The following is a 15377-nucleotide window of genomic DNA, read 5'->3' as shown; positions in this document are numbered from 1 at the left end:
CAAGAACAATCTCATAAAGATTATGTCACGGGTGAACTTGCGCGTGGTTTCCTTCCCATAAGATATCAGATGAAGAGTGTGCGACCGCAAAATGGACGGCAAATAATCATAATAATCGTTGAACGGACTCGGATGGCGATATCGTCCGATCGGCTGAATTTCTACCGATTAAACGAGCGACCGGCTCTCTCGAACTTCCAGCAGACAAATGCCTCGGCGTGTCGCGATAAAAGCCGATTTACCGTCGGTTTAATCACACACAGGGAGATCCTATGCGTTTGATTTTCAAACTGGATCAGTGCCGACGTTTTACGATTGCAACAGACAATCGCCCTCGCAATGAGAATTTCTCATAGCAGGCCGTATGTTAAGTTTGGCCGTGTACGTGCACGCTCGTGTGACTAAGTGCGCACGGCAGACTGTAATATAAACGCGGTTATGCACCTATAAGCCGCCGTGGGAAAGGTAATCGGTCAGAAGAAAAGCAGACTGCTATATAGAGGTGTATACGGAGTACGCGCGCGCGCGCGCGCGCGTGTGTGTGTGTGTATACGGAGCGGCACTCGCTTTCAATCTCCTGTTATATGATCTAAATAATTTCGCACCGGAAGCTCCTGCTCTTTTTTCAGGATTCCCCATCGATGACATAACTTGCACCTCAAACCCCGGCAGAGTACAGATGTTCCTCCTCCGATTGTACATACAGTTAGCCTATTTAGATCGGGACATGTTAACTAGAGAGATACAGACGTGGTTTACTACTTTCATAACCCTGGCACACGGTTTTTCCAGATTTTTTCGATCCAATTATATGTCTTCGGTTTTTCCAGTGCACACGAGGCTAAGAAACTTTTTAGGTCTACACCTCGCGGGTGTAATACTTATGTAATTATGGTTGTATTGTACGGTAATCAAGTACTTGTTTTACTCTCTTATTAAACTCCTTCCCGTGTATTAACGAGTCGGACTCGTGACGAGGCATTTTTTTCTTCCTCTTAGGTTGAAATAAACTTCTATTCCTTTCTTGGCGATATTGGTGAGTTAACGTAATTGCGAACGTAATAAATATTCATCTCCGTTTCCCGTCAATATGCAAAAAATCTGGATAGGGGGTGAGAATTTATAATTTCGAAGAATTGCCCTGTTCCATTTAGAAACAGATGCTAATTAATAAACTAGATACAAGATCTTTACTATAAAAATGTGTTATTGGATTTTCCAGAAGGTATTGTATTCTCTCTTTCTGTAAAAATTTACCAAAATGTGTCTAGGTTTTCAAAGGATATCGACGGTCGTTATAGTCAAAGGTGTGTAATTGCAGGTGTACGATAAACAGATCGGAACTGTATAAAATACGCGTGTAATTACATTCGTATTATTATCTAACAGGCTGTAACTATCATGTAACTTTTTTGCGAGCATTGCAGACAAGGGCGTTTATGTTGGAACTGAAAGCTACACTCACCGAAGATAATGCAAGGTAACTGTTACTTTTACTTCATACCAATTCGCAGTGGTGCACGTATCCGGGGGAATTGATTATTTGATTCGAAAAACTGATAGTTATTGAAAGAAGCGAAGGAATGTCTCTTTACCTAACTCTTCTAGGAAATGGTTGTTACTTCATCAAACCTAAATTCGATAAATGGTTGTGAAAAGCTGATACTACATAAATTGACGACTTATTTAATTTAGTATTTACATGCAAACAAAATATATTAACTGGTATATAAACAATATAATGAATAATGAATTAATATTGTAATAGGGATATTTAACAGTAAACTGAAACCTTAAACCAGTAAACTTCATTTAACTGCTTCGAGTTTATAACAAAATTTCGGCCCTGAAAGTTTCTGTATTATTTAGATGCTACATATTGCTATAAAGTTGAATTCGAAATTCAAATTTAAAAGTAGTGGTAACGCTATCTGTATACGACACATTAAGGTCACTAAATTTGAGGATAAAAATATCCAAAATTTTCGTAGAGGTTTTGTATCTATAACAAGATGGCGCTACAATCGCCTTTTACGTCGGTAATATAGCGACCGTGTGCAACGAAATCCATGAGTTTTGTAGAACTCAAAAGTTGGACAATTTTTGTCATTGTACTTTACGGTAATGAGTTCTACGCTTGGGGACCTCGAAATCGTAGCTTTATCCGTTAGCCAGGATTGATATAGAAATTTTGTTGCTCTGATTGGATGACGATTCACTGTTAAAACAGGATCCACAGCGAATTGAATGCGCAATAATATGATGGGGATGTGCACGCTATCTTAGGGTATAAGAAAAGCTTGTAGGAGTAATCGAAATTTATAACAAACTACATATCTATTGTACTTGTTAATTCTACTTTAAAAGAAGAACGAAATACGATGGATAGAAACAAAATGCTACTTATCAAACTCTATGTATGGTGTGCATACGGATAAGAAACCTAAATTGGCTTATTTTGCTGTGCTTGCGGTTCTCACTCTTTTCGCGCATTCGTTCGGTTGGCGCGCCATCTGAGGCACGCGTCGTGAAATTCTATTTGTAAAACAGCTTCAACTTTCAAATAAATGAAATCTATTGCGTTCAATGTATCTGCGAAAACTGTTCGATGCACTTTGAGATAAATATTACATTCCCTATAAAATATTATAAAAAAATGAGGAGAAAAAACAATATATACTAGAACTTCTATTTAAAACAATATATATACTAGAAATTATTCTCACCATTTTAAGATACACGGTGCGATATTTGATTTGTAGTTTTCGCTCCGAAGGATCCTCAATCACATAGCACAGTATAATTACGAACGTCTTGAAATGGCAACCATTTCTATAATTATTACAATTTCCAACCACCTGTAAACGGAATTTTAGCTAATGGTTTCTAGTTTATGACTCTACACAAGTTTTTTAATTGAACCATCCCGGTACTTGGAAACTGTAACGAGCAATAATCAATACTCTACTCTACGAGAGAGAGAGAGAGTTTCGAAAGCATATTTTTTAATTAATTTCATAATTCTATGCGATTTTACTTTTAAAAAATTTGAAAAATAAAGCTGAAACTTGCATTATCGCCAGTGTGACTTGCTTCATTTCTGTCGCACTGATGTCATGCTCTCTTGCTCACTCGTCGCTTGATGCCTTTGTCTAAAACTGTGGGGGCAGCACAGCTTAGCTATGAAGCGTCAACCAATCAGAGAAAAGTAGTTTCTGGACCTACCTTCACATTTCTGAGCGCTTTGCCGCCGACATCGCTCAGTATGCCAAGGCAGTACTGTACTAGTCTTTCCGCCATTATGGTATGTCGTATGTACATATTGTGATATACATCGATGATTACGAAGTATCAAAAATAAGTTCATAGGAAAATGTGAAGGCAGTGAGGACGCATTGCGTTCTGTATCTTTCTACCATTTACACTTTGTTAAGTTTAACAAGTAAAATATGTGTTACAATCAAAATAACTTGTACAACTTGAGATTGAAGTGTTGAAGGGAATTAAATAGTGTAGAAAGAATGTATGTGTTTTAGATTAATAAGCTGAGAAACTAGAAACCCTTTGTATAATTCATTTTTTATTGGTAAGTAAAATTAATACGTTTCATGTGCATATTGTGTATTGAGAAAAATTGTTTAAAATGTTATTGCTTTTATGTAACAAGATTTAAAAGCGGGTATGTATTTGATTTGCAAAATATTATAAACAAATAAAATTTTCCACTATTTGTTATAGTTGAAAATGTCAACAGAATATAGTAGAAGTGTTTTAAAAATGGTCGTCGCTCAAATTTGTCAAACAATCGGGTGGCATTCAATTAATTCAACACCACTAGAATTTATGGTTGATCTGATGCAGGAATACATTTTGCGAATAGCAAGGCTATCGCACCAGTACACAGAAATTTGTAAGTGTTGCGATATTTCGATAGAAACAGTAGAAGACTTTCATATAAATATGTTTTAATTTTTTGTTATATTAATAATTTTTAATATTGTTTCAGTGGGAAGAACGGAAGCAAATCTCGATGATTTAGGATTAGCTTTTCAACATATGAATATTGATATACATGAATTGTTAGATTATATTAAGAATGTGGACCCAGTTCCATATCCTATGGCAGTACCTAAATTTCCAATTCGTCGGGAAAATCATTTAAATTTTCTCAAACCTGGCAGTCGAGAAGTTGTAACCAGGCCAATGCATGTTCATGAACATTTACCAGCTATGTATCCTAATACCGAAGGTACGATACTATAATCCTTGTGAATCAATTTGTTTTAAAAAATGCTGTTGATGTGTTTAGATTTTTTAAGAGATAGCATTAATTTGAAATTGTAAAAAATTCTGCTTTTCCATTAAAATTATGTTATTAATGTAAATCGTTATGTTATAGAAGAGTACGTAGCAGAGAAATCTGAAACCTTACTAAATGGATCATCTGATTTATCATCAACTAATGGAACATCAGGCAATAGTTCTATGAATATGTCACCTCATAGAATGTCTCCACAAGTAGTGTTTAAGCGCCCAGGAGATCCTGTATCATTTGAAAGCCCAATAGTAAAACGTGTAAAGGTAGTGGAAGAAGGCAGACCATTGCGTGAAATCCATAGTGTAATGATGACCACCTCAGGTTTTTTATCACCCGCTCGGGAAGGAAAACTACCTGAAGCAAGAACACCTCATCAGACTCGACCAGATTCACCTCAATCCAGTTCTTATCCAATGGTACCACCTGAACTGAAGTATGACAAAAAACCGAAGAAGATTATAAAGAAAGGATTGGAAGATGGTAAGCTTGATAAGGAGAATAAGAAGAAGAATCGTGCTAAGGAATTATTCAAACCAAATAAGGTGGATGACAACAAAACTAAGAAATTAGTTGGTATGAAAGAATTAGCTAAATTAAAACCTCTTAAGCCAGGAGGTGGGAAATCGCAAGGAACTGCACAGAGTTCATCAAGCAGACCTTCAACTCCTAAATTAATGTCGCCTAAAGCAGCTGGCAGTCCGAAATTAACAAAAAAAGTAGAACCGAAAGTTAAACCAGAAAAAGTAATAGACATTCCTGCTGGACCACCTGTCGTAGAAAGAAAAGAGGACAATATTGATAAGCTACCATCAGAACCCGACAAGCAGAAACTGAATATTTTCAAAAAGATTTCAAAACCACGAGAAGATAAAGAAAAAGATACATCAGAACAACATAAATATAAAGAACTCGACTCGAGAGAGAGTTCTCCAGGTTTGATAATTGATGAAAACAACGATAAGCAAGCGCTTCGCAATGATACCGAAGTAAAGCATGAGGAGAAGAAGGCGCCGCATACACCAGATGTACACATTCAACCCGATGGAGGGGAATTAATTGATTTGCCTAGTCCAGGATCGGATGTTTACATGTTTGACGACATGTCTCCACCAGGAACACCTAGCACGCCTAGAACACCAGAACTGAACATGCCCCCAACTCCTACTGATCATAAAAAGAAGAGGAAAGAAAAAATCAGCAAAAAGAAGGAACTGAAGTCGAGAAGTCCAAAACACTGTACTAGTCCGAAAAAGGTAAGTTGTAATTTGTTTGTTTCCAGGCATATGTATTATTAAAACAATTCTTACTTTTCAGACAAAGCTTTCCAACGATTTGGTAGATGTGGATATATTAGATCGACCAAAAACCCCACAAGCACCGGAACCTCCACTTTCCAAAGAACCAAGTTTTCCACCCACACTTCCATTTCCATTTTTATCCGCGTTTCCTCCTGCACCGGGTTTAATACCACATCCTATGTTCTCCAGATTTCCATTGCCTTTAGGCAGGGGTGGTCCTGGTCCACATCCTGCAATGCCAAATTTACCTTTACCGCCTCGTTTTTTAAATTTACCTGTGAAATCCGAAGACTTTCCTGGTGTATCGAAAAATAGACTTCTGGACCGAGAAAAACCAACGACACCTTCGGTAAATGAACCAATACCTTCTGTAATGAAACATGAAAAATTGGAGAAGGAAAAGGAAGAAAAACCGAAAATAGTTAAACAAGATAAAGAAGTACTCACACCGGCACCCACAAATTCTATTACAATACCTTTAGCATCGACACTTGCAGCACCAGTTACATATCCTACACCAATCCCGGTTCCTGCACCATTGCCCTCGAAAAGTACAAAATTGGAGAAATTAGAAAAGAATGAAAAGGTAATCTTAATATATTTTCTTATATTCTGAATGTTTTATATAACAAGAAAGAGGAACATATTTCATAGAAACTGTAATTTTAGAAATCAAAGGAACATAAAAAGGAAAAGAAGGACAAGATAAAGAAAAAGAAAGATAAGAAAGAGAAACATAAAGAAAAAACAGAGAAGGTAAAAGAGAAAAAAGAAAAAATTGAGAAGAAGGAAAAGATTGAGAAAGTTAAAGAGAAGAAAGAGAAGAAAGATAAACGGAAAGAAAAAGAGGTATAATCAAAAATCATCATTGTTTCTATAAGTTCGCATTGGAAACAAAAGTTTTAAATTAGTTTTAGTTTTAATTTGTAATTTGATAATATTATATTGTAGAAGGAAGATAAAAATTCGGAAGCTGTGCCAAAAATAACATTAAAATTAGGAACAGCTTCTCCAAGACCACCAACTCCAGATACTGTACCTATGAAAAAAATGTGAGTTTATATTTTATTTTATTTTCACTGATAATTTAAACTTTATTATAAATATTATATTATTTTATAAATCATATCAATATTAAACTGCGAATATTTATCTAATTTCATGCTTTCATAAAATCAAGTTTTCATTTCCTGCATGTAATAACGATAATCTATATGAAATACTATTCGATTTTCTATCGTTTTTCACAAATGCATAAAGATCCGCAGTCTGGCTATTATATTAACGCTGTTTAATTTAATTCTTTATTTGCTTGTTCAAAATATGTCAATTATGGTTTATTTTCTTAATAATTTGAGTTACTACATCTAATGAAATAATTCAATATAAACTAAACAGTGCGTTAATATATTGTACCACGTATAATAACACATACATTATTATTAGGGAAATGTGTTATAGAACAATAAAAACATTACTGAAGAAACCAGAGGACGAGACGAAACGTGAACCAAGTCCAGAATTGGCGAAAATATCAGCATTAGTAACGCGACCGCCAAAGCAAAAGTCGGCAAGTAAGAAAACAGAGGAGGGAATATTAGATGGAAGCCCTGCTCTTCCTACAGATACTTTCTCTGCCAATCTTACTAGTGTGCCACTCGCAACAGTTCCTCGAGCAAAGAAATCTCTCTTCAAAGCCCTACCTCAGAGAGAAACCCCTCCATCTCAATTCGATCCTCCTACTAAGATCCCACTTCCTCCGCAACAACAACTACCATATTATTTTGTAAGTACGTTTCATATGGTACAAATATATTTCGAATTGAACAAGAGCATTACATTATCAAATATTTATATGCATAAAATTGAAGGACACAAAATTCATTTTTAAAATATATATTAGAAATCCGGGAATGTCACCGCTTAATTATTTTATATTTAAAAATAATCTTGATTATTAAACTTTATTTCTATTATCAGATTAATTTTGTATTTATGAATATTACTCAGTATTTGTATTTGCCAATATAAAAATTATTGCATCAAATGCGATTACTAAATTTTTAAATTCTATAATAGTCTGATAGATACATAAATATTTTTTCATAATTTTCTGCTCAGAACAATGCATACATTGCAATGAAAATGAGAAACTTTGAATTTTATTATAATTTTAGTTTATGAGCAGTCATTTACAGTTACAATATTTCTTATAATAAGCATTGGTGACAATCCCGTTCCATTTTTATCATTCGTCAATTTTAGTCTAGTCATTCAATTCTAGTCAGTTATTTATTTTTGTACTTTAATTCCAATAATTGACATTCATAATAAGGAAAAGGGTAAAAATAAAATCAAGACTTATTTGAATATTGTGCATAGTATATCATTTCATAATTGATATTACTTTTACCATAATAATTAACTCAACCCATCAATACCATTCGAATATCACCTCATCCAAAAATTCCAAAGTCCCAACATTTCATTTTTAATTTTCTATGCATTCATGACTTGCGGTGACGGTATAATTTTCATTTGGCCTGCTTTGTTGTATTGTTCCGTTTATCTAAAGTATATTTGTAGAACAATTCCATAGCCTACATTAGACTTGTTATGTATTTCATGTTGTAATTATAAATCTACTTAATTGTTTCAAATTTTAGCACTTCTATCAAGTTAATCGGGTGGATTTCTTGACATTGAAAGAAGTCTCAGAACTTATTTATACATATTTTGAAGAGTATCATGTCTTATGTTATTACATAATACCAGCGTTTACTTGATAAACGCACCTTATAAATATTAATAATATCAAGAATTCAAGTTCTAAGACCTTTCTTATATTACACTATCTTATCGGGTCTTAAACTTTCTCTTTTTTCTTCAATATTTTCTCTTACAATGCAAATGCACTTACAATATAATATTAAGGCGCTTATAAATTATTTTACTGGAAAAAAATTTTGTACAATTGAGTATTGTTATTTCAATGTTAGGAGCAAATAGTTAAATTTTAAATTATGGTGGGAAAAATTTTTTAATGTTTGCAGAATTATTCTCATTTTTTTAAAGCTAATGTTTTGATTAAAACGTATTTTGATCTTGTCAACTATAAATATCAAAAAGGATTAGAAAAGTTATGGAAAGAAGTATTAACTAAAGTGAAATGTTTTTAATTTTGTCGAATATTATATAAAAATTGACTGAATCATACGAGTAATCTGGATAACATTGTTTTCCAATAGAAAAGTTGTTATGATTTCATATATTACAACTTATCAAGTTAATACTACAGTGAGTAAACCAATAAATATTACGACTTTGCATATTTTTCAAATTATAGAAGTTGGGCAAAAAATTGTTAAACAAGTATGAATAGTATTTGTTCTAACTTCTGTAGCTTAGAAAATATTCAAAACAGTTATTTTTATTGCATCTCCTTACGTATTTGTGAATTCTGTGTTTGCTAATTGTTTAAGCTGTTTGATTTAATTTATTCTGACAAAAATATGTTAAAAACCATTATGAGAAAAATGATTTGAACGACATTTAGATTTTGTTAATCTTTCACAATTTTTTGTGAAGTAGTAACTGCTCCTTGCGATATAAATTATGTGTATTTTCTTCCGTCTATGCATATTAATACAATTACAAATGCTTTCATTGTATTTGCAAGCATGTAATTAGTATCTAATACCTATCTGAATTTTTGTAAAAACGTATTATTTTTTTTATACAAATTTCGTAAAATGTGATCAGACTGGTAAAATCAATTTTTATGTAGAAAAAATAGGCCAACCAACATTATTCTCTGCACCCATTAAAATACCAGACAGCTTGCAACGAATTCTATACATTACTCTATCTCCAAAATAACTATCTTCTCCGATTATAAAATATCTTATAATCTTTAAGTGCAACATACTTATTCAAGGAAGAGTGTACATATAGTTTTTGTAAGATTATATTTAATGCTTTGAAGCATATAATATGTGTGTGTAAAAATTGAATAATCTCAAGAAACTAGCAAACATTATGAAAGTCCATGATAAATAATTTCAGAATAATAAATTAACAATAGCATAAACAAACTTTTTTCAGACTAATTATGAAACAATTTTACAATTTTTGGAGTAACAGTACTATGACTTTTGATGCAGTAAAAATCTAGTGTCTATGATTAGGTAGCTTGTTTGTTTTACATCATAAAATGAATCTTCTTATAGGATATAATATAATACAACAATATTAAAGCTGAACTATATACTATCTTAGGGTCTATGTAAATCAGAGTTATATTACAACTTCACTGTATTCTCTATCCTATATAGATTTGTTACTTTGCTCTATCACATGGTTACGAAAATGCTAATAGTGCATAGCAATTCACATTAACTTTTATTTATTGTATAAACTTATGCTTATTGAAATGTTCTATACTTTTATCTTTAATAGTGACGTAAAAATAATCAATTCGGATAACGTTAAACATCACGTTTACTATGAATCATGTTAAATAATAATATACAGTGATATGTAGTTTGAGGTACAACTAAAGCTGAAGTGGTTAGAGAAACATCATACTAACTTGTCAAAGACGAAACTTTGAAAGATTCTATTTCTTTATATACGTGAAGTCACCTTCTTCTTGGTTGTAAAACGAATTATATTTTCACACCAAGTATACACATAAAGCATATTAATTTATATCCATTAATAAGTAAAGGGTGCACATATAGAGATCTGTTTCTTCCAACTTGACTAAATGTACGAAGAGCAGTTGATATTGATGACTTAATAGTTTCATTACTATTTAAATAATGTTTAAACAATTTTCCCTTCGTTTAGTACATTAATATTAGTCAAGTTAAATGAATCATATATTGACCAAAAAAACCAATGACTGGCAAAATCTATTATAATACAAAAAGGGAGGTAATAAACAGTCGACAAAATAATGAAGAATTGATTGATTGCATGCAATTTGCATGTTGTCATTAAAGAAAGCATGCAAAACAGTTAGGAATATAACGGACGGTTTTAACGGCACAGAGACGAAAGCAGATGCAGCTCTTAAAAAGGATGATGCTAAGGAAGACAAAGAAAATGGCAGGATCGTGCTGCCCGCAACACCAACCACTACTGTGGTGAGTACATTCCCATTCTAAACAAAAGTCATTAGGTATTCAATAATAATTTAAACTATTTTCTACCTAGTCGAAATTATAGAGATTCAATTTTCTGCCATGTCTCCAGCTTTTGCCTGAAATACCCTTAGGCACTTTACAACTTTAACTTTTGAAATCTTATCTTCGACAGAATTCTTTTAAATATGCACAACGTTGTATCTTTAATAACACTTACATCTTAATAACTTATCCAAATTAAATGCAATTAATGTAATTGTGGTACAAATTTATACTGCAGGACATTTTGTGAAGTAGCAAATTCTAATTTAGTAAGCTATATTTAGTATAGCTATATTGTGTGCATATATTTAATTGCTAAATAAAAATCTTTACTATTTTCTATATAATATAAATACATACGCAATAATATAAATTACGTATTTGAAAAATATACATTTCAATATAAACATACATTGATCCCCAGAATTGAATAATTCAATTTACTGATTAACTTCTCAAATTGGAGTTACATCCCCACACAATTTAATGCTCTTATACTATTATGAAGCCAATTTTCTCGATTACAATTGTATTCAAATACAAGATACATCAGATTATTATATTAAAATTTAAGATACATCTTCCTGGTATATCAAAAATTACCTATGTGTAAATTGTCTAATTGTGTAAAATACTCTTCGTTTTTTTTTTTTTTTTAGTTCTAGTTGTAATAACATCAAATTACCGAGCACAATTAGATTTCAGCATATTTATACAGAGCATATTTAATAGCTTATGCATTAAAAACTAATGATGCTGAGAAAATTAAATGTTCTTATAAATAAATCGCTAATGCCGGTTCAATAAACTTTGTTCCTGTTTATGTTAATTGATAAGTTGCACATCAGGTAACAGTATGTTATTAAATATTCTTAGTTTATGAGCCAAGTGAAAATTTATTTAAATACCGCAAGTCAAAGTCATAATTCTTGAATAAATCATACTAATCCTTTCCTAGTATTCATGACAATAATACCAGGAGTAGATCATATACCTTCATACACATTAACTAATAGTACTGTAAATAGTGCTATAAATCATAATTATTAATAACAATCGCCAATGACCATTTAAATAAAAAGAAATTGTTTACATCATATATCCATCATCCTTACTCATTAAATTTTATAAATATTTTACATAATTGCATACTCGCAAGCATTCATCATGTACCAATGCTATTTCTAATGTACTGTATACAAGTATTCCTACACATTACTACACTCTTCATACAATGTGTAAAAGTCATCTCGTAGATTGCATATATATATATATATATATATATATATGCAATCTGCAAGATATATATATATTCATCATTCAACTTCATAAATACAGGACCACGACATTTCAATAATGAATCGTTCATATTTTAAATTATTTGATACAGTTCTATACCTTATTACTGTTGATAACACAAAAGATGGGTTGGATTATTTATTATTATGGTAAAAACATTGTATATTGTGTTTTTATCGTGATATGAGTCTTTCAGGATCAAGGTGGTCGTCAAGTATGGATTTGTCCTGCTTGTGGCAAACAGGACGATGGATCACCAATGGTTGGTTGTGATGATTGTGACGCATGGTATCATTGGTAAGTGAACAAAAAAAATTTAGCAAACTAATTTTGGGACAGTATATTCATCCCTTACAATGCTTAAAATACTTAAATAATACCACATTATCCATTAATCATGAATCTAGGAAAATCTCCTACAATAGATATAGCTTAACTTAAAAGGAAAATAAAAATACTCTTAATTGACCTTATAATCTAACATAAATTTCAATAGTTCAATGGTTCTAAATTATATATAATGAAACTTTATAAATTTCAATCTAAAATGTTGTACAATATAAGGAAAACTTTTTTATTAAAACCGTAATTGTTACTTAATATATATATATATATATCTTTAATCATTTAGGGTGTGTGTTGGTATGCAAGTACCGCCAGCTGACAACGAGGACTGGTATTGCCGCTTTTGTATAGCTAAAAAACAAGAACTGCACCACGATAAGAAGAAGAAAAAGAGGAAGAAAAAGGTTAAAGTTGCAGCCTAGTACAAGCTACCCGGGTCTTGTGTAAGATCCGGTCCTGCTATTCAAACCTCAACCAAAGTTAAAAAGAACAGCAAGCTCAGAGTGGGAACTTTAAAGAATAAAAAATTATCGAAAACTGAAATGAAGTTACAAATGAAGTCATTGAAAGAAAAAACTATACCCATCAAGGGGAAAGCAGGAAAAACTCTCATGAAAGTTAAGACTGTAAAGAAGAAGAGTAAGAAGATGAAAGATAGTGCAATTCAATTGACTTAAAAAGTGTTACGTTTCGTGATCATTATCACAGGTTCAAAGAAACTTAATTTTAACACGTTGATCGCTAAATAATTCTAAGGTAATAAATTATGTATTCAATCTATGTTTTCAAGTTCACTTGTCAACATGATTGCTCTTTTTTATATAGAGAAGTGAATTATAAAAAAGAATATTAAATACAATTAAGTATGTGATATTCAGCCATGACCATTGCAAAAATTAAGAAGTCCAGAATCTTATCTACAAAAAAGTATGCCGTAGGTTTTATACATTTTTACGAGTCATTATTCTCTGAAACCCTTAGTAGAAAAACTTGAAGTTATTATCTAATTACAATATATTGTCATAAATATCTTCACTATAGTCATTAATTGCTTTTTTATAACATTAAAAAAATGTTCAAGTTGTAGTATATGAATAAGCTTATCTTGTAAGTTTTTATTGAAGGAATGGCTGTTATAAGAATTCTTCAAAAAAATTCACTAATCAAAATATAAATACCAATGTATGGGTAATACAATGCTGATTATTTGGAAAAAGCCCATACAAAATGGTAATAAATATATAAATATATATAATTTTCAGTTACTGAATTATCAGTAACTTGAGTCTATAATCAATAATTGATTATAGATGATAATTTGAATTCTGAATAATCAGAATTTTGGTAAATCATTCAGATCGAATATTGTAGAATTTAATGATTTTCTAAAAGAGTTACATATATAATCGGCAAACATGATTTTATATTCTTCTTAATGAAAGTAATGAATCATTAAGAAAGCAATTATATATCATTATTGATATCTAATTTAGTAGGTATTTATATGTATTTAATTCACTGATTCAGCAAAGTGATAAATTTTGATTTACTTTTCATTATTGTTTATTTTTTCAATTATAATAAGCATGTTAACATACAAATTGTCTTTAGCAGGTTCTGGCATATTATTGTTATGAAACAGCAGCTTAATGCTTGTATTAGTGGAATGAGAAAATTTATGTTACAATATAATTGTGCACTCCACAATAAAAACTTGGCTTTCTAATATTGAGAAATTAATATCTATCTTTTATTATAATTGCGATGGTCATTGGTAACAACATAGATCATCTTTACATTGGTGACCATAAAATGAAAATATTACAAAAAAACTTAATTTATAAACATTAGTTTTTGAATAAATCTGTTTATACATTGGAATGAAAATTTTGTTCATTTGTCTTTATTCTATTTTAGTAGTAACTTTTGCGTATAGCATATTACTTTCGCTTAAGCTATACTATGTTGCGAGATTTCATAATTTCGCTCATATTAAAAGAATGATTTATTTCGTTGCATGAATGAATAAACACGATTCTGCAACGAAATTATTTACATAAAAACTCATACAAAAATGGAGTATGAATTGTATGTAGCATTCAACGTGTTAAGAATAATAATGTAAATTAAAAATATATGTAGAAACAGAAACTATATTTGTCTTGTATTACAGCAGATGCTTCTGCGTAATCGTATAAAGTGTAAATTTTTTCGCCTGTATTTAATGTATTCAAGATAATTCCATAATGGCTATTACAATCGTGGTTGTAAAAATATGACTCATTGTTTTGCACTTGTAATAAGAAACTTCTCATCTCTAATTATTTTTCTAAAAAACCTCTTGTATTTGCAAATAAACATGTTTCGCGTATTTATTTTCAAATGATTGTAAAACTTTTAGCGCGTACTATACAATGTGAAATTTATTTTCACATAAAACAAATGTTATAGCACTTACCACATTGAAACCCGTTTGGATAGATTTATCTGTGTCACAGTTTGAAGAAGCAAACTCTAATTGATAAATCTATCCGGTTGATCGACAATAAATATCATAATTAAAAAGAGAATTTAATAATTAATTGTACTATAATTATATTATTTATGATATGATTGATTTGGGATTACAATTTAATTATTATATGTGATAACATTGTAATTATTCAACCCAACAAAATGTCAGGAATCTACCTTAGCAATTGGGTCTCAATGTGATAAGAATAGGAATTTAATTGAAAGCTATAGTAAAATCTTAGAAGCTGCAATCATTATTTATTGATTTCGGTATAAAGAACTAAGTTAAAACTGTGCTTTTATAGAATTTAATTCATCTAGATGATAAGTAATGTAATGTAATATTCAAAATTGTATCCTTGTAAACAATGAATTAATCTGAAAAAATTAAAAATAGTTAGGATTAATTTT

The 15377-nt window shown here is 31.0% G+C and overlaps 1 protein-coding gene across 4 annotated transcripts; it reads left to right on the top strand.

Moving 5' to 3' along the window:
- Positions 1 to 3278: 3278 nt before the first annotated feature.
- On the top strand, positions 3279 to 14773 carry Taf3 (TBP-associated factor 3). 4 transcript variants are annotated; one of them, XM_078187438.1, is made up of 11 exons: positions 3279 to 3586; positions 3739 to 3910; positions 4007 to 4249; positions 4400 to 5571; positions 5633 to 6202; positions 6286 to 6465; positions 6568 to 6668; positions 7078 to 7402; positions 10672 to 10766; positions 12304 to 12404; positions 12739 to 14773. In XM_078187438.1, the coding sequence occupies exons 2-11, from the start codon at positions 3745 to 3747 to the stop codon at positions 12801 to 12803; spliced, it is 3018 nt and encodes a 1005-aa protein (XP_078043564.1). In that variant the 5' UTR covers positions 3279 to 3586; positions 3739 to 3744; the 3' UTR covers positions 12804 to 14773. The 4 variants fall into 4 exon arrangements, with proteins under 4 accessions (XP_078043564.1, XP_078043562.1, XP_078043566.1 ...); XM_078187436.1 differs by having other exon boundaries at positions 7063 to 7402; XM_078187440.1 differs by lacking the exon at positions 10672 to 10766.
- The last annotated feature ends 604 nt before the right edge of the window (positions 14774 to 15377 follow it).

This window comes from Augochlora pura, chromosome 7, assembly GCF_028453695.1.
Source record: "Augochlora pura isolate Apur16 chromosome 7, APUR_v2.2.1, whole genome shotgun sequence".
Lineage (NCBI taxonomy): Eukaryota > Metazoa > Arthropoda > Insecta > Hymenoptera > Halictidae > Augochlora > Augochlora pura.
Note: the sequence above shows the minus strand (reverse complement) of the source record. Positions and strands in the feature narration are given on the sequence as shown.